General features: G+C 43.8%; 2 protein-coding genes across 3 annotated transcripts; one reads left to right on the forward strand and one right to left on the reverse strand.

Moving 5' to 3' along the window:
• Nucleotides 1-399: 399 nt before the first annotated feature.
• leo1 (LEO1 homolog, Paf1/RNA polymerase II complex component) lies at nt 400-7,627 on the reverse strand. Of its 2 annotated transcripts, XM_053426314.1 has the most exons (15): nt 7,524-7,627; nt 6,628-6,782; nt 6,299-6,386; nt 5,381-5,670; nt 5,055-5,263; nt 4,716-4,820; nt 4,509-4,603; nt 4,158-4,306; nt 3,813-3,897; nt 3,564-3,658; nt 3,338-3,472; nt 2,353-2,488; nt 1,341-1,536; nt 1,124-1,221; nt 400-849 (listed from the first exon to the last, which is right to left on the reverse strand). In XM_053426314.1, the coding sequence occupies exons 1-15, from the start codon at nt 7,548-7,550 to the stop codon at nt 604-606; spliced, it is 2,109 nt and encodes a 702-aa protein (XP_053282289.1). In that variant the 5' UTR covers nt 7,551-7,627; the 3' UTR covers nt 400-603. The 2 variants fall into 2 exon arrangements, with proteins under 2 accessions (XP_053282289.1, XP_053282297.1); XM_053426322.1 differs by lacking the exon at nt 6,299-6,386.
• Nucleotides 7,628-9,052: 1,425 nt separating this feature from the next.
• Nucleotides 9,053-24,002, forward strand: tmod2 (tropomodulin 2). The gene is made up of 10 exons (XM_053421075.1): nt 9,053-9,156; nt 14,190-14,412; nt 15,687-15,843; nt 19,030-19,152; nt 19,470-19,544; nt 19,628-19,758; nt 19,905-20,012; nt 20,105-20,248; nt 20,635-20,779; nt 21,925-24,002. Exons 2-10 carry the CDS (start codon nt 14,287-14,289, stop codon nt 21,954-21,956), a joined length of 1,041 nt encoding a protein of 346 aa, XP_053277050.1. The 5' UTR covers nt 9,053-9,156; nt 14,190-14,286; the 3' UTR covers nt 21,957-24,002.
• Nucleotides 24,003-25,910: the final 1,908 nt, after the last annotated feature.

Consider the following 25,910-nt stretch of genomic DNA (forward strand, 5'->3'; position numbering starts at 1 on the left):
TACATTATCGGTATCGTTTCTCGAAAGAAACGATACCAGTCATTACAGACGGAGGCAGAAGGGCCTGCTGAGTGTGTTAAGTATCCACCCATGACAGACCGGTTGAGGAGAACCTCCGCCTCCTGTCATGAGGGTTAAATTGGTTCTTTCAGCACCAGCAGACTTTACTGAAGGGAATTATTATCATCCACATAACCTGCATGAACGTTCAATCTAAACGGGTTCACGGCTAAAACGTCAGACTTTGCTTCTCTGCTATTTACCCAGTTTCATCTTTAATCAACCTTTCTAACCTGCTTTTTGTTTGGGAACAGGACTAACGCGTGTTCTTTCCAAACCTCACAACAGTGATTCACGCATATGAATCACAACGTTAGAAAGATAGAGACCTTGGGAAGCTTTGGTTACATCACACAAACCATCTCTTTTATTTCTCACCTCTGCTGTACACAACATAGACAAGCAAACACACTATCAGACACACAAACACTCAACCACACACACAGGTCTTAAGAAAATATACAAAACAAAAATATGGCTGTTTATAAGCCATGTGGGCTGAGCACTGATAATACAGTGGAATGATAAAAAAAAAGAAGCAAATTATTCATCATCATCATCCTCCTCGTCCTCCTCCGGCTCTTGCTCCGGCTCCTGTTCTTGCTCCTGCTCCGGCTCATGCTCTGGCTCATGCTCCTGCTCTTCATCCTGCTCCGGCTCATGCTCAGGCTCCAGCTCCAGCTCCTCCTCCTCCTCTTCATCACTGATGACATATTTCTTGGCCTTCTTAGTGGACGTTTCCTCCTCGTCGTCGTCCTCTGCTTTCCTCTTGCTGGATCCCTCGCCCTCCTGTGGGAAAGGGAGAAGGAAAGAGGGGACTGGGTGAAACAGGGTGTCAGCAGACGTTCTGTAAATCTCATCTGTACATTCAGTTTGTTATGTGATCAAATGTGTCATAGCTTGTTTTTGCAAAGACAGTCAGTGCAGAAGTGAATTCATGTTCTTTCAGAAGAACTAGAATTTCCTGTCCTGTTCAGTTCCCTTGAGGTAACAGGGAAACGTTGGCATGTTCAGGAGCTGCCTCACACTGCCCCCTATCTGCCCTGCTGGATAGTGCACCTACCTCATCACTGTCCAGCTTCTTGGCCTTCATCAACCTCTGGGCTTTATCGTCATCAGAGCCCTCATCGCTGTCTGAGGAGTAGATCCTCGCTCGCTCCTCTGGATGGGGGGCAGAAAAAAGAGGCGAAGTTAATTTGATCTCAGTAAAAATCTAACTTGTGCGACAAAATAAAAAAATTGACCGTGGTGAGTAGAGTATGCATTTCCCCCCCCCTCACCTCTCAGGCCGCCTCCTCCTCCCTTGTACTTGCTCTTGATGGCTGCCAGGCTGATTGCCTCCTCGCCCTCCTCGTCATCGTCGTAGCGGTCGGGCTCCAGGTAGCTGCTGCTCAGGCCTCTCTGGTGCTGCTTCTCCCTCATCCTCCGCTGCTGGGACTCCCTGCGGATAGAGGCTCGGAGCCGCTCTTCCTCTTTCTGCCCGGAGAGCGACACCAGAGGGAATTAATTTCAAGCCCTGGATTCAAGTTTGACATCTTGTTTCTAGCTGCTAATTTAAAATCTCCTTTGTTACACTGATAAAAAAATGTCACTGTGTGGCACTTGTGGCTCATTTCATTATTTTATCTGTTATAACCGGATTAGATTAATCAGTTATTATTTTCAAGGCTTCATTATGTGTGACATCTATTTTTTTATTAATTCTTTATCAGCTTTTACTCATATTGTTATACACGATAAGGCCTTCAGCTCCTACGACCACATCTTCCAAGTTGGGCTCTTGATCAGCAAGTGTTAACCAAAGCCCTCTGTGGGCGTCCCTCATCAGAACAAGCTGTACTCTTGCAGAAAAAGCTGCGTTGTTGACAGTATCCAAATCTAACTAAAGACTTTCATTAATCTACCAAACAAGAAAACAACAAGCTGCTACACCAGTGCAAATGCAACTGGTAAGAGAGACTATGATGCAACTTTCCATACTGACACATAAAACTTTTTCGATGATAAAACATTCATACTGGAGATAACTGAGTGAAAGAAAACCTGAGCAGGAGATCACAAAGAAGTGTCACAGGTCAGCACTGAGCTCAGTGAAACTATAAACGATGCTATTAACAGATCATTATGTAAGTGCACCAGGTTATTTCTTTATGTAACAGGAGACAACACTTGCCAACAATTGGCCTCATGCGACATTTTTCAGTCCCTGGGGCAACAGAGGCGTTCTAGGAGCGAGCAGATCAAAGCCAAACCCAAACAGCCCCGAACGGACAGAACGTGAACGTGTGTCACCTTGATCATTTCCGTACGATGCGACTCAGGATCTCTTCCAGCCATCGGAAGGATTCGGATCTTCTGCGTCTTGGAGCAGCGGTCAGCCAGAGACAGAGTCATCTTCCTGTGGGTGGCGCTGTCTGTGGAGTGGGGCCTGGAAACACAAGAGGAAACAGTGCCCGATTTTAAATGTGACTGTGCAAATGTGCCCCTAACATAACAGTGTTTGTTTGCAGGAAACCTCCACAGAGCAACTTTAAGTATCATACACCACAGATGTTTTGTCAGTTTCTAAATGTCCCATTTTTCTGTTTCTGTCTGCAGAGATACCAACTTTTCTATGCTGCCCCATTATCGTCATTTCAAGCCATTTTGGAGCAGATCTTTAACAATGGTGAGATAGGGCATTATCTTTGGTGCCCTTCAAAATAAAAATAAACATCCTTATTAATTAACCAGGAAAAATGTACTTTTTCTTGGCTCCATCTCCTCTGAAGGTTTTTGTTTCATTAATTTGTGAAGCTGCATAAAGCTCCCAAGTAAGAAGAAAGAAAAAGAAACAAAGCTCCAAACCAATTTAACCGTGAGCAGCTTCAGCCTCAATCCTAATTAAAACTCTGATGACAATACTGATTTAGAACAAATGGTACAGTCCTGCCCGGGAGCGTAGAGGCCTATTGTGCATTAAAGCAGCTTTGGCCAGTGGCCTGCTGGTCCCATGTAGTCTGAGAAGACAGAACATCCAGGTGGACTTTGGGGCGCTAAGAGGCTTACGCTGTTCTTACTGGGAGAAACCTGGGCAGCTCACACAAGGTGATCAGGGACTTACAGCATAGAGCACTTTTCTGAATAGAGCCCAGAAGAAAGGTGCCACTATTGTTGTTTGGAACTGGAGGCAGTCGGGGGGGCTTATTCTTGGCAGGTACAACTCTGACACAGACTCAGGTGAGAGCTTGTGCCTGAGTCCATCAACAACACAAGCATGACATTCATATTCCATTACCTGAACGTTAGTTTGGTTTTGAACACAGCCTGCCCCTGCAGTCCAGTGCCCTGTCGGATGAACAGATGGTTGTGGTCTCCCTGGAGAGGAGCTTTGTAAACATCGAACACTTCGTTCCCCAGGTGGAGGGACATGCTGTGGCGAGAGCAGGACATTTAAAAGCATGGAAAATACTGAGCATTTCCTGTTCACATGACCCCAACATCCGGCTTGACATAACACACACCTGCCATCCGACCATTTGACGATGCGTGCGTTGCTCTCTCGTGATTCGTTTCCCTCCTCGTCTTTCTTGGCTCTCCACCGAATCGTGTTCTCCACCTGAGGGAGAGAGGATAAAGTGTGGTCAATCAAAAAAACAAATCAACCACACTTTAAAATCTACTGACAAGATTTTCTGTGGATTTCCATGTCGCCCACATCGACAACTACAAACATATTCCCATATACAGATGTGGTGAAGTAAAGCAGGTACCTTCAGTTTGAGCCTGGTCCGTCCCTCTTCATCCAGCATTTCCTCATCCTCGAATTCATCCTCATAGTACTGAGGATCGAAAGGTCTGAAAGGGGAGGTCCAAAGAAAATGAAAAAAATATACCAGAAAGAGTTTTTTATTGTCTTCAAGACCCAACACAATTAGCTTAACACAAACTAAAAAATAGGATATCTGCTCTTGGAATTCTCATCTTAATTTTTCTGATAATATGTCCTCTTCCTTTGTTGTAGTTATATCTTTTCCAAAAATATTAAAAGGATTTAAGAGCTCATCAAGTTCAATATGTGTTTACATTGTTTTCATTGACAGTGGCAATGTTCTGACCTGGGCTCCACGGACAGGAAGTTGGGCAGCTTGACAAAGTAAAGGTCAGATCCGAGGTCAGTGCTGACTTTGGGGATCTCGACTTCAATACGAGTTTCAGGCGCATGCTCCTCTTCTGGGTGATCCCCATCCATCCCATCGTCTGCGTCCTGGGCCGCACACACACAGGAAGATTTCAGAAAAACATTGTATGATTCAATGACCCGTGATAATAGGGATCAGCTCAGAGAGGCTTAATGAGAGGCTCTGAGAAAAGGAGATTTGGGAACTCTTGTAAAAAGGACTCTGCGCAATTAAAGAGTTGTGATGATCAGTGCAGAAAAGAAACAGAGTCAGAGGAAAGACATGTACCAGGGGCTGTCCTGGGGTCAGAGGCTTGTCGGCATCGCTGTCTGAAGAGATGTCGTCAGCTTCTCCAAACAGGTCGTCTGCTGCAGTTTTCTTTACTGTTGAACAATATGGAAGACTGAGTGTTCAGATTTGAACTGAAGATGCTGTGCTGGACTAACTAGTTTAGGTTTGTGGTCAAAGTTCATATCTGCCTTAACAGCTTCTTACCTTTCTTTGTTCCGACGTCACTGTCTGAATCTGAATCAGATGTGGCTTTTGCTTTGGTTTTCTGTCTGAGGAAATCATCTTCACTGTCGCTGCCCTTTGCGGACACTGAAAAGTCCAATCACAATTATCCACATTAAGAGAATAACTGGCATATGAAAGCACAGTATAAATTAAAAAGGTACAAGACACATGAAGAGGTCTAGAAGGAAAATTCTGAGATTAACCCCAGAGCTCAGGATTTAATTTTCACATGTGGTCTGAACACAGGTGGCTGGCTCACGATCCAGTTCACCTACAATAGTCTATTCCTCCATCTTTAACACCAAACACTGGGTGTACCTGACTTCCTGTTCCTCGGCCCATCGTCATCAGAGTTCTCTCTTTCTTCGTCAGAGTAATGACGTTTCACCTCCTCATCATCAGACTGGTCGCTCTTGGCCCCTCCTTCCCACTTCTCATCGTCTGATTGGTTCTCCCTGCCAGAGGCTTCTCCGTCAGAGCGTGGAGTGGCCGGCGCCGACTGTGGAGACGCAGGATCACTGTGCACGCTGATTTATAACAAACACATTGGAGAGATGCAGGGATGAAAATCTGGTCCTCTGACAATAAAAAGTGTTATTTTATTTCATGGGATGTCAGTTCAATAAAGAGAGCACGTTCTTCACCTTCTTTCTGAACGCACACTGCCTCTCTCAGAGTGAGGGCTCCCTGCTCCAGACATCACGCTGCCAGCCGGGCTTCCCCCGTCTGAGCGGCGGCCCCGGTCCTCGTCATCTTCATCCTCGTCTCGCTGGCCGCGCTCTGAGCCGCTGTGCTGCTCTGCGTCAGAGTGATCGTTGTCTACCGGCTCTGAGTGCATGCTGGCATCCGACTGATTCCCAGAGCGCTCAGACGGGTTGTCGCTGGCGCTGCGTTGACTGTGCACCTCATCCTCACTGTCGTCTCCAAACAGCTCCTATGAGGCAGAAGGAAAGGTGAGTAACTTGAGCTGATGTACAGATTGATATCGATAGTGCAAGTTGTCCATCCTCACTCTCTCCCATGTGAACACAAACACCAAACTGGGGATGGATGAATGTTTCACCCGCTCGTTCTTGTTTGACACACTGAGGTTGCCACACAAGCAAATTGTGCAACTGCAGAAACACAAAATCATGTGAGAGTGACATACAGAATGTTTGCAAGTCACTTCAGGTTTCTCGCAAGTTGACACTTTACCAGTGGGTGATGGCCCCGGAGTTAGTGAGGTAGAGTTACTATGCATCTTGGAGGAAACCATTGGTGTTAACACGTTTTCCCCTTTCAAATGGGAATTAATGTTTCCAGTGAGTGTAACTTCATTAGTTACCAGAATCACATGGAATATACAGTTAAAATTGTTACTTATGTGATTGTATGTCAGTATGTCTGTTGAAGAATTGGCCTTTTTGTTGAATATTTCTTTGAAATAAAAGGTCAACCCTCTTACCCCCTCCAGGTCATTGAGGGATTTCTTTTGCGAAGTTACTACCTGACTTTCCACTGTAGTGAGTCATATCAGCCACTAGATGTCCTGTCCAAAAATCCAAGAGGATTCTCCCTACCCTGTCTAGTGCCCCTGAGCAAGGCACCTTACTCCCCCAACATCTGCTCCCCGGGCGCCGTACATGGTCGCTCACTGCTCTGTGTGTCCTGCACCGGATGGGTTAAAAGCAGAGGTTAAATTTCCCTACAATTGCATGAGTGTGCCTTTGCATGTCTGTGCATGTGTTTGGTATAAATAAATGTATCTTAATCTTAATGTAGACTCAATAACAACTCTGACAGAATTCATGTTAGTTCATGTTAGAATTCAGTTGTTTGATCTTGCACTGCAACATCTAAAACTCACGCTAATTAAGCTGAGCAGTGTTAGACAAACGTATACACACACCTTATTAATACTCGGCTTCCCTGCCTCGTTTCCCTCCTCTTCATCATCATCATCCCGCTCCCTCTCACTGCCACTGCCACTGCCGCTGCCTGACACGTTGCTGGCAGCCCGAGGTCTCTCCGGCTCCGAGTCGGAACCAGAGCCGGATGCAGATTCTGAAACACATAAGAGAGGATTCCAATTGTGTGCAATGAGAACACAAATCAATTTTATGTTACGTACTTTGTGCTAGATGAAGATATAACCATTCCAGGGAATCCTCCCCCGCTGTCAATAGAAAATCAGCTCAGCCATCAGGATTTATGGCTGAGCTGTTGTATTATAATGCAACATGTTTTACAGATGTTCCTCATAAAGTATCCAAAGTGTGTAAGTTAATTTCAAGAATGTTGATAGAGGCATATTGTCATCTCACGTTAGATTACTTGTAAAAGATATCAGCTCTGCACCATTTTCAAAATAAATGACTAGATTCTGATAAAAGGTGAAAATGTAAAATGCTAACTTTTTTAAAGTGTTTCTCCTTTTCTTTGTTTTAGTTTTGTTCGTTTTGTATTTAAAACCCATAAAGACTAAAGATACAGTCGTGAGGCGCTATCTGGACTTTTTTCCGGTAACTAAAAACAAAATCCATGGTTTAATAAACATGCACTTTTAGTTTACGTCTGTTAAAACACGTACAAAACAATCGATTAAAGGATAAAACAAACATTAATCGTTTATATCAGCGCTAACGTGCTCGAAAAACATCCCGGAGTTGAACGTGTTTCCGCTTCACGATCACAACAACAGAGTTTCACCTTCAACGATCCTCCGTCTTTGTCTAAATCTTCCTAAAGTCTCACTTTCTCACTTCATCAACAAACAGGCTCTCGAACGGCTGGAAACACGTTTACCTCGCTGCTCGTTGTCGCTGTCTCCATCACTGCCGAACAATTCGTCCATGTCCGCCATCTTTTTTCCAAAACTGGAGCGGTAGAGAAATGTGACCCACCGGAAACAAAAGATCCTAACCGGGTTCCGAGAGAAGGTTTTGTTTCCGGGGGTCAGGCGGAGACCGAGTGGGTGTAGTGAGCAATATCAGCCACTAGGAGGCAGTACACCACCAACGACTGTTCTTGTGGAGCTTAGGTAAATTGGGCGTGTTGCTTATAATGTATATATCTATATTTATATATGTAGAGACTTAAATTGTTGTCTAAAGTCAAGATAAAAGTAAAGGTCTTAGGCTTGCATATGTCTCTGTATTTGCAGAACTGAATAAAATTATCTATTTTATTTTTAAAGAACGTGCAATATAGAAGCTGTAGGGTCAATCTTTATCCCTGATTGATTATTCAATGCATGTGATTGATCATATCATCAATAAACAGGGGATGAGTGCATAGATGATGAGGTATACTTTTAGTATAATGCTTTTAAGCAGTATCCTATATCCCATGTATGGAAAAATCTTGGCCATAAAATAATCGTTTTGTTTTGTTTTATTTTATTTTAATACCAATACTCTAATACCTCTCTATTGCTTGCAGTGAGGTTGGATTACAAACAGGACAAAGAGGAACCCCAGACCTCCCAGGGCCTCAAAATCCCAGAGACCATTCATTACACATTTTTGTTCCAGAAGAAAATACATCAACTATCAAGGGTGCTGCGTCTTCTGGCCCCACTCATGAAGATGGGTTCTGTCTGAATGTGCTAATTTCTACAGCAAATTCCTGTTTTTGAAGGTCATTTCTTGTTCTCAGTACATTGCAATGTCTTCAGCTAAGTATTATCGTTCATTATCATGGCGGGCGAGGCATCTTGTTACAGTGCAACAACTGAGGGTACGTGAAATTCAATACCCACTATTGTGTAACACCGTGAAAAGCAAAAAGAGGATGAGCTCCACTTGATCTTCAAAGTCAATGGTAAGTTGAAGTTTTTAGTCAAAGTCAACTTCACTGTCAATTCTGCCGTGTACAGAACATAGATGGGATTGAAATGCTGTTTCTCTCTGAGCCCCGGTGTAAACATGGTTGTAGACGGAGTCAACAGTAAACAGAAGATATTAGTATGCAACATATTAAGTACTTGGAAAAAATACATTGTAAAACATAGAATGCAGTATAAAGGCACACGGTGGAGAAGAGTAGTGCAAACTGGAATGGTGTCAAATGAATTAAAAAGTGAAAAAATACTTAATGGAAAATAATGCAAGGTAAATACACAGAATGTTGTGGATAGAAATTAAGATCTTTAAATTTATTTTTTAAATGTTTTTAAATAATAATATATTAATACATTTTTAAATAAATAATTAATAAAATTTTGATAAATCTTTAATACATTTCATTTTATTCATCGAATCTCATCCGATTGGTTCTCAAAGACAAAGAAGGCGGGCGAGACAGTCGATTGGCTGGTGCACACGTCAGTCTCCGCTGCTCTCTTCCGGTGTCACCGCCCTGGGCTCAGACAGAAATCGCTTTCACTGGCGCTCAGCTCGCGTTTCAACACTCGTCAGCTCGGTTCCTTCAGTCTCAGGTAAGACCATGGACGCCTCTGGTGTTTCGTAAATCTCTCAGCTAGCTAACCTCACTGTTTACTGTACTGTCACTCCTCTATGTTGTGGCCGCTGGAGCTAAAACTGTTAGCAACTTGACTCAACTGCAGATGCTAGCGCGGTTAGCAGCTAGCATCCTCCAATCGGGGCTGCTCCGCTGCACCCGACAAAATGTAGAGAAGAAGCCAAGTTGCCAAAGTTCTCGTCCGACGCATGGCTCCTCTCTGCGGCCACAACTCCTCCGATAACACGTGGGGACCTTTCACTGAGTGATGCTCGTTGGGCTCGAACACGTCAACGACCAGCGAGGTCACGATCAACATGTCAAGAACATGTTAGCTGCCGTTGACGTTGCGTGTCAACGAGAAGTGGGTGAGGCAGCCACGTTAGCGTCACTAACTTTCAGCACAGAGGATTCATAGTGAGATATGATGTCAACACCGAGTCTCCCCCAGTGATCCCAGCATCTGTGTTGGTTTTGACATAGATATTAGATTCCAGTGTTTTCATGGAGTATGTTGTTGTGGCTTCAGCAGCAGATCAACCTGTGTGGAGGGTCAGTGACTCAGTCTACTGACAGGAGACTTTGTGTGAGGGGTTGTGTGTTGTACTGTGTCCAGCAGGGCTCAGTGTTGAATGAAGGGTGTGGTCCAGGTCTCAGAGAAGACGTCTGCACGAGGAAGTGTGGTTTTCCCTGTGTAACCCTGGGATGGGGGGGAGGCAGGTGGCACTGGTGATACTGGTGAAGCTGTGCAGCAGGTAATGCAGCAGGGAGGAATGTCGTGGTGCCTGCTGACACGGCATCCTTCTGGTGATGGTGCACGTTGGCATCCTCTGCAGTGCAGTGGCGCAGCTCAACAGATTCGTTTCACCTGCATACCTTTCACTTGAGAGTGAAACCGGCCTGTGTGTGTTGGGTTTCGCCCCTTTTGTGAATGGTGGCTGTGATATGTGTCTACTAAGGGGTGTGAAGCGGGGTGATCTTCCTTTTTAAACCTGTATTATTCATCCTGTAGCACTTGCAGGTCCTCGCCGAGCTGCGAGGCGGGACACTCCCTGCAGTTTGTTCTCATTACATGGTAATGGGGTGTGTGTCTCTTGTTTGTTTGAGAAACGCCACACATCCTGTCTGGCCCCTTCAGACCTGTATAAGAGAGAAGAATGTGGTTTGTGTTACACGTATTATCCATATTGTAGATTTAGGGACCGATAGGGATATCAGGGAGTGAAATATTTCTGATCTGAGGCTGACATATAACTTTATTATAAATAACTGTGAATAACGAGAAAACACAAATGCAACCAAATATATAGAACTTGACTTAACTGCTTACATATAGACTTATTTGATTCTATTGAAACTTGCACTACTTTTGTGTATTGCAGTGACATAAACTCCTAAACATAGTGATCAGACCCTCGGTTACTGTCTGTGCTTCTGTTTCCATGTGTGCTCCATCATTTATTCAGTCTTACAGAAACCGTAGGAGGATGTACAGAAGAAGAAAGGAAGATAAATGAGTAACAACATAGTGGAGAGACAGAACAGTTGGATAGTACAGTCAGAGGAGAGTAGGCGGGAGGAGGAAGTGCAGACTCCTATCCCAGCGGTATTAGAGCTGGGTCATTCTAACTATAGTATTTTTGTGCCTTGCTGGGGTGGTGCTCTATTTTAATGTAATAACCAGTTAGTGCTTCCTGTTCATCCCACTGCTGCAATGTGAGGCTCATCCTTCTGGCTGCTACTGAGATCTGGAGCAGCCCAGGCGACCGGGATATCCAGTGCAAGAATTCCAGTCTTCATTGTTGAACCCAATATGTGCCTTTTTCTTGGGGCTAAGGGTTATTTGATATTAAGCCACAGAGTCTGTTAGGCCCCACGCAGTTATTTCTTCAAATTCCATTACCTACGCAAAGGAGGTTCTGTTTTCATCTGCATTTGTTTGTTTGCCGGTCGGTTATTTGACAGGATTACGCAAAAACTACTGAACAGATTTTCACAACCCTGGCAGAAGGATGTGGAATGGGTCAGGAAAGATCCACTTAGATTTTGGTGCGGATCCAGATGAGGGGGAGGAATTGTTTTCACTTTCTTTACCGTTTTTCTCTATGAATAATTTGTGGATCTGGAGGTATGCACTCCGCAGAGGCGTTCTAGGTGTCCCTTTTACTACTGAATTTCTCACATGTCATCAGACTTCTGCTCTCATGTACACATACAGAACATGAGCATTTATTTTCTATTTCTATAGGTCAACTTCCTCTAGTCTTGCTTTAACAAGTCACGTTTCTGATGCGTGTTCCCGACAGTGGCCTAAGTGCACAGGTCAGTGGAGGAAGGCTCAAGGTGAGTGTAGAGTGCAGACAGGTCTGCAGCATTATTGGCTTTAGGCCATCTGTTGTTGTCTTGAAGGATTAACACAGAGAAGAGGGAGAAGGAGAAAGGAATCAATCAGATTGGACTAATGGATCTTCTCGTGTCTCCACCCCAGCCTGGGCCCACCCATAACCATCATTATCCAAGTCTGCATGCTACATTACTCCTCGGTCTGCACAGTCCAAAGTACTGAAGCCCATTGTAAACAGTGGCGGCTATCTTAAATGTGATGAATTATCATTCAGTTAAGCGGAAAGTGGAATAACGTGGTAAACTCTGTTATTTTGGGCTGATCTTTTCATAAGAGCATTATAACTGTGTGTGCGTCTCAGGCTTATCCCTGGCCCCCAGCATCTCTGCGTTTTCCTGATCCTAGTCAGAAGAGTCATCACATCATTTCCCTCGGCTCATCTCGGAATCTGTCTGGGTAACTCAACCGATAGGCTCTCATCAGTGAGGGAAAGTAAACAAGAAGAGCTGGGTCTGGACACGAGGCTTAATCAGACATGTTTTTAGATTCTGCAAACATGGCTCTCTGTACTTTTATACTCGTGATTAATGCGGTATGTTTTTGTGTGGCGGGGTCATCTCGACTGTACAAGACGAACAGAATTCCTTTTTCCACAAACGAGCCAGCAAAGGATTGAAATGATATCAAGAGACACAAATCCTGGTGCGGTTCATGAACTCAGGACAGACGACTGCTATTGTGTTTGCAGCACACACAACGTTTTTCACAAGATTTGGATGTGTAGGCTGTTTTTAATTTCACATATAATGTTAAGTTACCAGATTTCTAAGTTATTTTCATTTTTGTTTCACCCCCTCTTATGTCTCCCACCCTTAGCTAAGCTTAACTCAGCTTCTGGGGCTTCTCTCCCTCACACCAGAAGCTCTCATAATATCTGCCAGTAGCTTTTAAACATTACAGTGGGATTACGATTGTAGATCATTATATTCATTAGGTTTTATTGAAGCCGTCGGTGTTGACATTTCAGTCCAGCTCGTGAAGGCCTTTCTCGTGATAGTGGTTTCAGAGGCGATGATGAGGGTAGCTGTCGAGTCCTAATGGATGAAGTGAGGGAGAGAATTTGCTCAGGACAGAGGCTGGTTTGTGCAGACGATGGACTGAACCGTACCAGGGACGCACTCTGTGTCAGGGAATTCCTCTGAGCTGGAGAAATCACTCAGGCAGCTCCGGGGAAGTGGCACTAGATGTTTCAAGAATCTTTGGCTGAAACACAGAGTTTAAACTTGGGTTATTTTTCTGCTTCCACAGAGTTTAGATGCATTTCATAGTTGAAATGAATGAGTGAGGTTGATGGAGGATTTTGCTATAGTGCAGGTAGGGCTTCAGGATTCTGGATTAAATTTATCTACTTAGAATTGAAATCAGGATTTGCTTTTTTGATTATCAACAGTGTTTTCGTCCGGATTTATTTTCTTGTTCCTCTATTTCGCTGGCTCTTTTCTGCTAAGCCAGGTAGCCATTGGTTGTTTGCAGGCATGTACTGAACTCTGGGTATTATCCTGAGAACTCAAATGTCCAAGTCAGTTGCTCCGGACATTATCCAGAGTTTTTCCTGTCAGCCAATTAGTAAAAACTCCTGAGAATGTCCGTGTGAGAACTCAGCAGGAGATTCTCTCTCTCTCTCACTGTGAGTGAGCGGGCAGGTCGATGATGGTTTTAACATGCAACAGACTGAAAAAGCTTTTGGTCACGCCTGGTGCTGGTATTGATGTGCTGTAAACAAAAACACATGCTTTCCTCAGCAGAATTCAAACATCATGTCCTGCCTCCTGTGTTCTCCAGCCAGCCGCAACTTCTTGCCTGAACACTCTGCAGATTATCCCTGTTGGGTCTGGAAATTATCTGGAGTTCAGGTCTGAAAACAGCAAGGGGGAAAAGAAAGATAAAGCAATAGGATTTGCTTTAGATTCTTTGGGATTATTCAAGATTTTGATCACACGCTCCTAAGCTCAGGGCAATTTACAGGTAGCAACTGCAATTGTGCATTGTGTATAAATATGAGTGCTATTTGATTCACCCTGACATGAGAGTTTTTGAGCAGCTCTTTGGGAAAGTGTAATTTCAGTTGAGTTTAATTGTGTGAATGATCAGGAATAAGATCATCTTTAGAGTCCTGCAGGGACGTCATGAGGTCATCTTGAGCTCTGACTGTGGCGTGGGAGACGGAACTGAAGCTTCTTCGTTTAGTTTGACAGGACACGCACTCACTCCTTAACTCATTCACATATCGGATCTATATTTATCCTAGCTCCGGTGTTTCTTACCACATTTTGCTTTATTCTGAGTCCCTTGATATAAACTATATATTCCTGCATTTTCAATCTACAAGAAGATGCTTCTTTTTTACGAGGAGTAGTGTGAGGTCTTCATGGGAGCGGTCAGATGATTTGTCTGAGCCTGAGAAAGTTCTTCCTGTGTTCCAGCTGTGTGTTGCATCATTGCAAGGCCTCATTATCCGGCCCAGCTGTGATCAACTATTGTTTCACATGGATGTGATAAACGATGTGAATGTTCTCACAAGATGGAACCACATTACAATGTTTAAGTCGGCCAAAGTAACAGGAATCCCCATCATATGTTTCTGTTTTGTGTTCTCAAACATTCAGGTAGCCTCACCTCGGTCCCAGGAGCAGTGAGCCCGAGAAGGAACAGTGTGGCTGCGGTCTGCTGCTCAGGGTTGCGTTTCAAGCTATAGCCGGCACCATGGCGTTGTCGTACAAGAAGGACCTGGAGAAGTACAAGGATCTGGATGAAGATGAAATCCTCAACAAGCTGTCGGAGGAGGAGCTCAAGCAGCTGGAGTCTGCCCTCGAGGAGATGGATCCTGAGGTCAGAGTTCAGTGAGGGCTGGAGGAGCTCGTGGGAGGGTTTACTGTGGAATGAACAATTTGAAAATGATGGACTTTTTGGTTCAGACACGCAAATGGTCAAAACATCTTCGCAGCAATAATTAACTTTTTCAAACAAAACTTCGATCTTAGACAGAACATTAATAACAAATTACACCTAGTTTTACAAGTGTATGCCTCTTGTCAGGGCTGTAAATCTGGTGTGACTCTCAGAGAGTGGTTAGTGGCTGAAGCACATAAAGGAAAAGTGAATCCACCAGAATATATATGATTGCCACATCATTACATTTACATTCCCTGGAGATGCATTGAAATGGGTGGATTTTTCCTCTGCAATCCAACCACTCCCTCTAGTCCCAAGCCTCTATGGTCTGGACATTTAAAGGAGAGTCTGGGCTGCAACCACTCTGTCAACAGGCTGCCAAGTGTTTTTGTGTTTATTTGTGAGTGGAGTTGTAGAGTAGAATGAATAAGCATTAGACAGTATAATCCCTCCCAGGCCCCTGGATGGTTTATTGAAATTCCATCTAAACCGAGAGAGGGAGAAATCCCCATGCACACACAACCCACAGGAAACAGTGGGAACATATTCATTTCTGGATCTTATTATGTAGACAAAGTACAAATGTGTGCTCATAAAAAAGATGCAGTTTGGTTTGAATAGGGGCAAGACGCCTCTTCCTAAGTGTTCACACATCCATTCTCACCTCCCCCAGGTTTTAAGTCATGTGAAACTAATGGCTGCGGCTGTGGTCGTCATGCATCAAGATAAACTAGTTCAGAGTATGTTGATGAACCTGTAATTTCTGTCCATTTTCCATGTGAAACTCAAGCTCGCACATCTGCGTCCTCATATATCTGAGAATGCACAGTAAATACTGCTATTTGTGTTCAGTCATATCTGAAATTATGAACATTTCAAATATTATATCGTTTTCATCCAGTTTCTTCAGTTACTTTTGCTGGCTGAACTACTTTTGATATCACAGAGGTGAAAGTGTTTTCCAAGGGAAACTTGTGTTGCCACAAATTGATGTTCGGTAGAATGACAGCGCCCGAAAATTCTATCCCTTGTCTTTCATAAAACTGATTAAATGTATATATTTTCCCCCGAAAGCAGACAGACCAAACACAATTTATCATTTACCAGTTTATGGAGTTAAGACTTAATTTCTATGGTGACTGTACAGAAGTCTTCATCAGTCGACAGGTCTAATGTGTCTCCTTGTTCCCCCCCCCCCCCCACTCCCCCAGAATGCTCTTCTCCCAGCGGGTCTGCGTCAGAAGGACCATACGTCCAAGAACGATACAGGAACGTTCGACCGGGACCGTCTGCTCAAACACCTGGAGAAGGAAGCCATCGAGTACCAGGACAGAGACGATATAATTCCCTTCACAGGAGAGAGAAAAGGTGAGCCTGGATTTTTCTTCAGCTGTCCACGATATCATACCTTCTCATTTCAGCATCAATATTTACAGGAGTTGGGTATTTGCCCCTTAAAATTGTGGATTTCGCGACATAGTGTTGGACGGTGATCATTAGAAAAGTCGAGCATTCTTTTAAAATTGAGAAAATGTCCAAATCGCAGCCTGATTTCCTCTGTGTATCCTTCAGCCGTAGTGCTCTCTCGTGTTAGGGCCGTATTTCTCAGGGGATGAAGGACCAAAGTGTGTCTGAGTCTTCATCAGCAGCACAGACACACAGTCATAATTACTGTTCTGCTGTTGTTGCATGTATTATTAATGCATGTCTGCTCTTATGCAACATACAGCAGAGTGGGGGAGGTGTGTTTTTACCAGGAGAAAGGAGTTAGGGAGAGTCCAAGGAGGAGGCAAGGTTTTGATGCGTTGTTTTTTGACTTGGACTTTGTGTTTTATCTGTGCTGGTTAAGTAGTTATCAGGATTTTGCAAAAAAACAACCTTGGAGGTTTTCTGCTCAGACACATTCATCACATTTGTCTTTGCACGTTCACGTCCTCCGGAGAAAGTGCGGAGACTCTCCAGAGTCCAGTGCACGTCTGAAAGCAGCTACAGAGTCCTCCTTTATATTCAGACACTCGTGACAGTAACTGTCTAGAAAACAGGAAAAGGAGATCCAAGATGTGACAGCATGACGGAAAAAGAAACTTAACTGAGAAGAAATCCTTTTCCAGAGATCCAAACAGAACTCCCATGCTGGAGAGGAAATGGAGCTGACATCTTCACTATGACCCAACCCAGCCTGTTAGAAATTATGCTCCCCCCGTGTGTGTGTGTGTGTGTGTGTGTGTGTGTGTGTGTGTGTGTGTGTGTGTGTGTGTGTGTGTGTGTGTGTGTGTGTGTGTGTGTGTGTGTGTGTGTGTGTGTGTGTGTGTGTGTGTGTGTGTGTACGTACCCCATGACTACATGGAAAACTCAAATCACTCTGCTGGTTCTCTGGAATGTGGCTGATTCTCTTCCCCTTGTTATACTCACCCCCTGCTGATGAATAATGCTGTCATGGGTGTGTGAATCTCTCCTCTGAGCCACACACATAAATATCAGAGGAAAACAGCCTGACTACAGCCACGGCACTCACTACAACCACTTATATTTTATTACATCAGGTTACCTAGTATTACTCATTTACTAAACATCTTTCTTATTGTTCACAGCTTCTATTCATCCTTGGCTTTTGTCCACATTGTTTACATTAGGAGGGTTTGGCTGGATGTCCATAGATGTTGAATAGAAAGCTGTTTATTACTGCTGTGTTGTGAGATTTGCTTTTTATTGGTAGCATGTTCAATAGTGTTAATAAAATAACTGTCTTTGGATCTTGGACTTCAGGTCACACCAAGCATTTGAAGGCGTCACTGTGAGCTGTGGGAAATCCCTTGTAGCTCCACTGACCCATTTTACTTACTGTAGCTGTATGTTGACAGTAATCCTGCGCAATTGGATTATTATTTGAGTGTGCTCAATTTTGATCATACCTCCACGTATTTTAATCTGGATTAACTTCTTGTTTACAGCCTGTGTGATTTTTCTGGATTTCTCCGCTTGGCTGAATTTGTTGTAGATTTTTTCCAGGCCTCGACATTAGAGATGTCTGAAACCGATGCTTGCATCACAAGTGTCAATTCAAAGTCCTTCAATACCAGTATTTAGTAAATCCGTCTGTCTTATTCTCCAAGTCCTTCCAGCTCCTCCTGACACAGTCCCTGATGCAGTCCCTGTTTTTTCCACACATGATACAGTTTTGTATCTCAATGTGTTTTCCCCATTTAGTCCATAATAAATGCTCCCGTGGGGTCATTCAGACAACAGGACTTCGGGCGCCTCTCTCTGTCTTTCCTTCTTCCGCGGGGCTAAATGTCGCTCCACTGGGACTGGCCCAGATGCTGCTTGATGACTGTATTTACTGTTTGCTGGCGTTCAGGAAGTGCCAGAGCCCCCACTGGGGACCAGTATGAGCAGTTTGACGAGAGAGGGAGGGCCTGATCTTGTGGTGTTTTTGTTTTAAGGAGACAGGCGCACAGAGCGGCTGGACGGTCTCTCTGTGCCATGCATGTGTTTGTTGCCCCGGCAGTGCAGCTGAGATTAGATTAACGTCATTGTTTTCCCCGACTTCCTTCACTCTTTCCGTTTCTTCGCCCAGATCGGAAACCATGGCAATGCCACAGTTGTCAAACATTGGCGGACTGGGCTCTGCTGGTCTGAAGCACTGGTGGTTGAGGAAGGTTGTGCAAAGTAGCAGGAGGCCCACTTTTATTTACACAGCACATTTCTGTTGACACGTTACCTATGTGTTAGAAGGTGAACGCTGACCTAAACAAGAAATTCAGTTAATTTTACGTGACTTTTAACAGCATTCATTCAGAGTGTAATTACTTAACATCGTAAAGTGCAATCTGCTCTCATTCCATTTGCATTGCAAGCAAGCAGAAAACTTGATTTGAGCAAATAAACACAAGTTGCTGAGCGAGGGATTAAATCCTGACATTCGCCGGAGGGACTTTATGTGAGAGTGGTCGGGTTTGAGGCTCTGGAGTTTCTCCCTGGTAAAAACTCTGGATAATATCACAGTGAGCCCATGTGTGAACACAGAAGGAGACTCTCTGCAGGATTCAAAGTGAGTGAGTGGGCGTGTGGATGAATTTTGTAACGCGCGCACTCGCGCAGATGCAAAACCGAAGAAGCAGAAATACAAATATCTCCGAATGAAAAACAGGAACCGTACATGAAGAAAGACACCAACAAAAATATGTCAAGTCAGACAGACAACAAGGTGAAATGTGCTGTGACTAGAGATTCGAGCTTGATCTTTGTGTTAAACTTATGTAAGTGTATTAACCATGAACGGAGCACTTGGTTGTCGTGGAGTCTTATGGCCGTTACGAGGAGAGGGAATTGTTGTAGAAGAATAACAAGCAGCATTACGTGAGGCTTTGGAACGTTTTATAGAAATGGGAGCGGTTGTGTAACATCTCATAAAATGTACTTGGGCCTGCATGGACCTGATTCCTCTGTCTGCGATGATGAAAACGTTTTTCTTTGCCTGCTTATTTTGTGAGGCCTGAATCTTCTCCATTGAGTTTATGATTTAAATGACATTTTCCTCTCCTCTCTCTTCAGGTAAAGCATTTGTTCCGAAGCAGAGACCTATAGAAACGCGTCAGGAAGATGTCACAACCCTGGATCCAGAATTGGAGGAAGCCCTGTCCAGCGCCACAGACACAGAACTGTGTGATCTAGCAGGTAAGAATGAATGAACTCACACCCTTCGGTAAAACTAAGAAGTCTTTGATAAAAAAGGGTTTAGAAACATAACTCTGTATGAGGGTCTCTTTGTGTTGAGTTCAGTCTGCCTGAGTCCGGGCTCTGTAGAGACTTTAAAACACAAGCTTCTTTCTCTCTCTCTTTCCCACGGCTCCATCCTTCACCATGTGTGGCAGAATAAAAGGGCTCACTGACCAAAATACCCCCCCCCCCCCCCCCTCTGTCTGCTGTGACCTATGTAGAAACTGTGATTATCACTGCAGCTACTGAGTCTGTGGCTTTGCTCTTGTCTGCAGCGATCCTGGGTGTTCACACGCTGGTCACCAGTAATCAGACATACGATGGGACCAGTGGCAAAGGGGGTTACAACAGTAAGTACACTCATTGAATCGAACTCTTGTTCATTCAAAAGTCCCAAAAAGGATCGATATCTTGACCCCTGTGTCTCTTCCAGATGTGATCAAAGGGGAGAAGATGACCCCAGTGTTCGACGAGCCTCCCAATCCAACCAACGTAGACGACACCCTGCAGAGGATAAAGAGCAATGACAGCTCCCTCACGGAGGTCAACCTCAACAACATTAAGGTACACACACACACACACACACACACACACACACACACACACACACACACACACACACACACAACACAAACACACACGCGTTGTCTCAGTGTGTTCATGCTCATCTACCTGTGACTAATGTCGGTGTTTCTTTGTTGGTTTTCCAGAACATTCCCATTCCCACCCTGAAGGACTTGGCCAAAGCCATGGAGAGGAACACCCACGTCAAGAAGTTCAGCCTGGCAGCAACACGGAGTAACGACCCAATTGCTGTGGTGAGAGTGGTGTGGCACGCCGGCTTTAAATGGCTTTTAATGGCACAACTCATTATTTACACCTTTGCTCTGCTGTCTCCTCCTTGTCCCAGGCGTTCAGTGAGATGCTGCGGGAGAACAAAACGTTGCGAAGTTTGAACTTGGAGTCCAACTTCATCACCGGGGTCGGTGTGCAGGCTTTGGTTGACGCTCTGCGGGACAACGAAGCAATTATAGAGATCAAGATAGACAACCAGGTACCAGATGGTTTGAGGCTCTTTCCCTGAGCACAGCAGGATCTCCTGCTCGAAAGAATTAGCTCTTTATTTCTCCTTGTTCACTTTGTTTTTAAGTTGCTTTCAAACTTTCAGGATCCCTGTAGGGGAGAACAGAGTCTGATTCTCAACGAGTGGTTTTGTGCAGTTCAAAGTAGCAGAGAATATTTGTGTTTTACAACGTGCAGCTTAAAGAAAATGCCAAGCAACACAAACCAGCGCCTGAATAAAACATAGAAGACCAGTTGAGAGTTTGAAGTAGTGGAAAAGAAGTGAAGCCATCTCCCTGTGGTCTGGTTCTCCCTCGCTGTGAAACAAAGTGAAGTTCTGACTCTGACGTTCGGATCCTGTATGTTTGTGTGATTCAGAGGCAGCAGCTGGGAACCACTGTAGAGATGGAGATAGCTAAGATGTTGGAGCAGAACAACAGCATAGTGAAGTTTGGCTACCACTTCACCCAGCAAGGACCTCGGTCCAGAGCCGCCGCAGCTATCACCAAGAACAACGACCTGGGTACGACACACACAGACACACACACACACACACACACACACAAAGAACAATTTGAGATTTATATACAGCTGGGTCAGTGGCTGCCCATCACATTGCCTTCCACCTGGTGTATCTTTATTACCACGTTCAGACCTGGTGTTGACATCCAGTCCCACAGCAGTGCATCCTGACTGCGTCCTGAGGCTCCTCACTCAGCTGACGTCCTCTGACCTGCTGGTTTCTCAATTAGTCAAATTTAATTTCTCTCTTCTCAGCGCCCACATGTTGATTTGTTTGTTGGCAAAGTAAAATATTTCTTCACATCACAACTGTATGAGATTCATTCAGCCCCTCCTGACACACACAGACACACACAGACCGATACAGACAAACACCAATGCAGTGACACCAGACACATTTGTAAACTCAGACGGGGTAAAAGCTAAACAAATTTTTCTTCAGTAGCATAAATGTCGTATGTCTTTTATTTGCATATAGAGCATGGAAGTGAAATCCAATCACAAGTTGTCACAGGAAACTCATTCAGGACACATTTTAGTTCCAGACATAAATAAACATGGAGCAGTCCACTTGTGATGGGATCTCTCAGGACGGATGTTCATACCAGTTGTGAACGAGGCTTTTAGGTGGAAGGGGGCGTTATGACTAAACATGTTGACATCATTGTACCCATCTGAAACCTGTCAGTCAATCCCCACTGGTAGTCCCAGTCCACAGTGACGACCTCTGCTCTCTTTTAGCTCCTCCTCCTGTCCGAGCTGCGGTAGCACAGGTCTGGTGCATGGGTGTGGTCACAGAGTGTGTGGACGATAACAATGCTTTCTTTCACAGCTGTTTGAATGGAGCGTTCACTGCATTCACCTAACGGAGATTGACACGGTGTGATCTCACAGCTTGGAGAGTGACGGCTTCCCACGTGTTGTTTTTTCTGTACATGCCGACACACGCTGTGGAAACAGCTGTAATCTCTGAACACACAGCTCGAAATGACTCACTCAGTGTTTTCATGATCTACTAACAGGCCCGTGGAGGTCGAAGGTCGTGTTGCATGTTTGCATCTGTTCGTTCTTGTTTCATTTTATCTGTCGGTTGATTGATTTTAAGTGAAACTTATGCTTTTTTTCTCTTTTACTCATCTCGTCTAGTTCGTAAGAAGCGAGTGGAAGCGGACCAGTAGGAGCGGAGCCGGACACGTCTCCCAGCCAATCGCGTTTTTTCATCTCACCACGTGGAATAATTTCAGCCAATGCCCTGGTCTCATCTCACTGTGTGGAAACTTAAGTCTTGTGCCAAACTGTGGGGCAAGGCGCGCGCAACCAGAACATACGTCTGAGAAGAAGGGAAATAACTGGAATTGCCTCCTCTCCTATATGCTTGTTCATACTGTTGTTTATTATTATGTTTGTCATTGAAGGTGTAAATCTAAGTAGTTTTTAGTCATTTCATTTCAGCTGCTCCTTTGTTTTTCTTTCTGAACCTTTATATGTTCTGTCCAGACTTTTTACTCGCTCCTTTCCTTTTATACAATGCTATAATCATGTGGAATAAACATGAACAAGTAACTGAAACAACAGTGATATCTATGTAAAAACAACAACTAACCCTGTATCCTCCTCTGTGATAGTTTGCTATTGGATGTTAAGATTCCACTGGAGCAGAATTTGACATTAGAACGTCGATGACTAACCTGTTGTTCTGACCGCGCCGCTGTCGGTCACCATAACACAAGCAGCTGCAGCAGCATGGTGCAGTAATGATCAGATCGCTGTCGTACGTCACGTGACCAATGTGTTTTTTTTTTTATTGCCTCGTAAAGTCAGCGTGACTGATGGCCCGGTGTGTGTAATAGTTCATGTGTGTGTGAGGAAAAGAACGTTCTTAGTTGTTGAGAGGATGTGCGATTCGAAAGTCTGTAAAAACACGTCATACTGTCGACCCCCCAAAACCCTAACCCTAACCCCCCCCCCCCCACACACTCACACACTTCAATATAAAACCACTGTATCAGCGTTTTTTTCCACACTAAAGTTCTTGTTTTGATACGGTTCAAATTCTGATGTCGGTTGCTCTGACCCCTGATATCTCTGAACAGGAAATTATAAGGAGGGTTTGGTTTTTCAAATCAAATAAAAAATGAAATTTGACTATAAATATAACAGGATATTTACTCTGTTGAGGCTTTGACGTGCTCTCACTAATTAAATAAAAGTCTGGTCAACAGCCTGAGAATCACTAATACTCCACAAAACCAAAGACAAACACGTGCAGTGCTTAAAGTATCAGTATCAGACTGGATGGTTATTGGTTTTTGGTTTTGATTTTGTCGGCTTTTTCACAGTTAAGATCTTGGAAAGAGTTTTAAAACAATAAATTTGACTTTTAATTTGACCGTGTCGTTACATTCCTTCACGTGGGCCATTTATTGAAAAGGAGAATTCTGCAAGTGGTTCTGTGAGATGCCAATAAGAATCAGCTCCCAGTTTGTGAGAAATCCCTTTTTCATTTTACGTCCCAGCATGCAACGGCTTGTTGAAACGTCTCTGTGATCGACACCCCCCCCCCTGTACAGATCCTAAATCTGCTTCCTCCCTCACAACCAACACTTCAGCTTTCAGCAGCGTCTGAGCAGTAGCATGTGGTACATTACGTAACCGTGATGATGGCAACGTGCCGTGTGCCTTACACTGAACGCACACTGGCCTGCTCGAGATGAGGAGAACAGGACTAACGCAGAATCTACTTGAAGCTTGTGTATATACTGTTTATGTGTAACAGGGACAATACTCCGGCTTGACTTCATCACACACGAACAACACGTTTCTATCGACCAAGCAGCTTCACATTCCTGGTGTTCTATGTGTTTTATATCTGTGTTCTTCCTCCAACATCATATCTGCTTGTATTTCCAATTTTCTTGTTTTACATGACTGTGCTCTGCTGGTGGATGAACTGCTTCTTTGCTTGGGCTTGTTAATAATAATCTGTGATTCTATATTAATTCTGTACATTAATAAAAAAAAAAATGCCATCTAAAATTCGCACACACACACTTTTATGTGTGGACCACGTATATCTACTCACTGCTGCGATTTCTTTTGTACCTTTTAAATCAAGATCCAGGTGTAGAGTCAACATATGGAAAATGTAATATTCTAAAACCACAAGACTGGTGAAATGCACTGCTGAATATAAGACATCCTCAACAATAAATGTTTTTACATACTCCGTGCCTCCTTTGGTTTTTCTTCAAATTAATCTAAAATGTATTAATAGACATTAAATATAGACCCTATTTCCTCTTCAATTTCCATTCAATCTATTTATTTGTTTAACACTTGATGCAAAGAAATCCAACTCGAAGTGCTTTACAGAATAAAAGCAACCAAAGCAATGAGATTCCCATCCACACACAGATTAAGATTAATAAAATGATATTAACATGAAGTGAGGGAATGCTAATTCAATTTGAAATGAGCACCAAAGACACTTAGAGTTACAAGATAAAGGTGGAATATTAAAGTTGATGTGAAAAAGATAAATAAAATAAAATGATAAGAAGTAAATGAAAAGATCAAATAAGACACTAAAAGAGGTGAACAGAATAATAAACAAAAAGAGAGGTATAAAGATAAAATACTAAAACTAGATGTGATAAAGATAAAGATACAAAATGAAATGTTAAAAGACGTGAGAAGGATAAAGAGAAAAGCTTGTCCCACATTGAAAAACAATCTCATCAGCAGATCTCCATGTGCAAAGATGTTCATGGCCTCAGGGATCATGTAGATCTATTCTAGATTTCACGGTGGAGCCGTTGACGTTTTGTGTTTCTGTAAATCTTGGCATGTTCTATAAGTTGAGAGCTGCAGACCTCGTTCTGCCTGACAGGGTCGGACTCCAGAGTCAGAAGGTTTCATGCTCTGGGGAATGTTCAAACTTGGAGCACGGCCCTGCCCCGACCTGGGGAGACCTAATTAAAACCTGATGAGAGAGAAAAATGTCCCTGAAAACAGAAACGTTGGCGGGAAATGTCAGTGTTCCTCCTCTGGGGAACATGAAAGTCTGCAGCAGATATTTCAGTCAGGATCCATAGGGCTGTTCTGCTATAAGTGAAAAAAAAAAAACAGTCTAAATCGGTGTGTAACTACCAAATTGAAAACAGGCTGTGGTCAGACCTTAAGCTGCAACAGTATATTTAATGACCTCCAGACGGACATGTTGGTTTGGGAGGCTCTCGAGCTGGTGTAGGTACACGCAGCCTTTAATCAGATCCAGTTTCTGGAGACTGCTTGCACATGCCTGAGAGATGATGTAATGAGTATGACTCCATCGCTCTCTGGGCTTCCTGTGCCAGAGGAGCTGTGGTGAGCTGCTGTCAGAGAGAAGCCCGGGTGTGAGACCAGTGTTTCCACTCTGTGAGGATCCAGAGAACCAGAACAGCAGGTTTGTGTCCTGACTGATAAAACAACTCACCAGAAGGCTTCGATTCAAAGGAGAAGTGCAAACCTGGCACGGTGGGCTGCACAGTTGTGCGCTTATGTAAGTACAGTAACCGTTCCCTCAAACCAGGACTATTAATAAACACCACTCACTCCTCTGCATGTGGAGGAAAGGGACTGAAACACACAGCTCCTGGAGTCAGAGTCTGTATTTGAGGTTGATGGACATGATGAGGATTGATGAGTGCAGTTTGAAGTCAAAGGAGAAATCTCTTGAAGATGAAACCTTAAAGCTGATTTTCATAGATTTCAAAACCTCAGCTCACACATTACGTCAACTGAGGTTCTTACCAAACTGAGACTATCTAACATCAAACACCAAAGTAAAACAAAGACAGCTGATTACAGAGCTGTCAGTAACAGGGATCAGGCTGCTGACTCCTCATCCTTTATTAGATCATTCTTCAAATCCTAGTTTTGAGAATGTGTATTTAATGGGCTTATGGTCTGAGCTCTCTTTATAACAGACTGTTATCCAAAGGCTGCCGTGAAGTCCCCCTTTTATTTGATTGTTTTTAAAATATTTGGCATCTTTTGATTCAGATGTTTTTAATAGTTTTATCGTTTTGTTGAGTAAAGCAGTTTGTAACTTTGTTTTGAAAACATCTTTATTAATGAAGTTTACTGTATTG

Source organism: Pleuronectes platessa, chromosome 1 (assembly GCF_947347685.1).
Source record: "Pleuronectes platessa chromosome 1, fPlePla1.1, whole genome shotgun sequence".
NCBI classification, from domain to species: Eukaryota; Metazoa; Chordata; class Actinopteri; order Pleuronectiformes; family Pleuronectidae; genus Pleuronectes; species Pleuronectes platessa.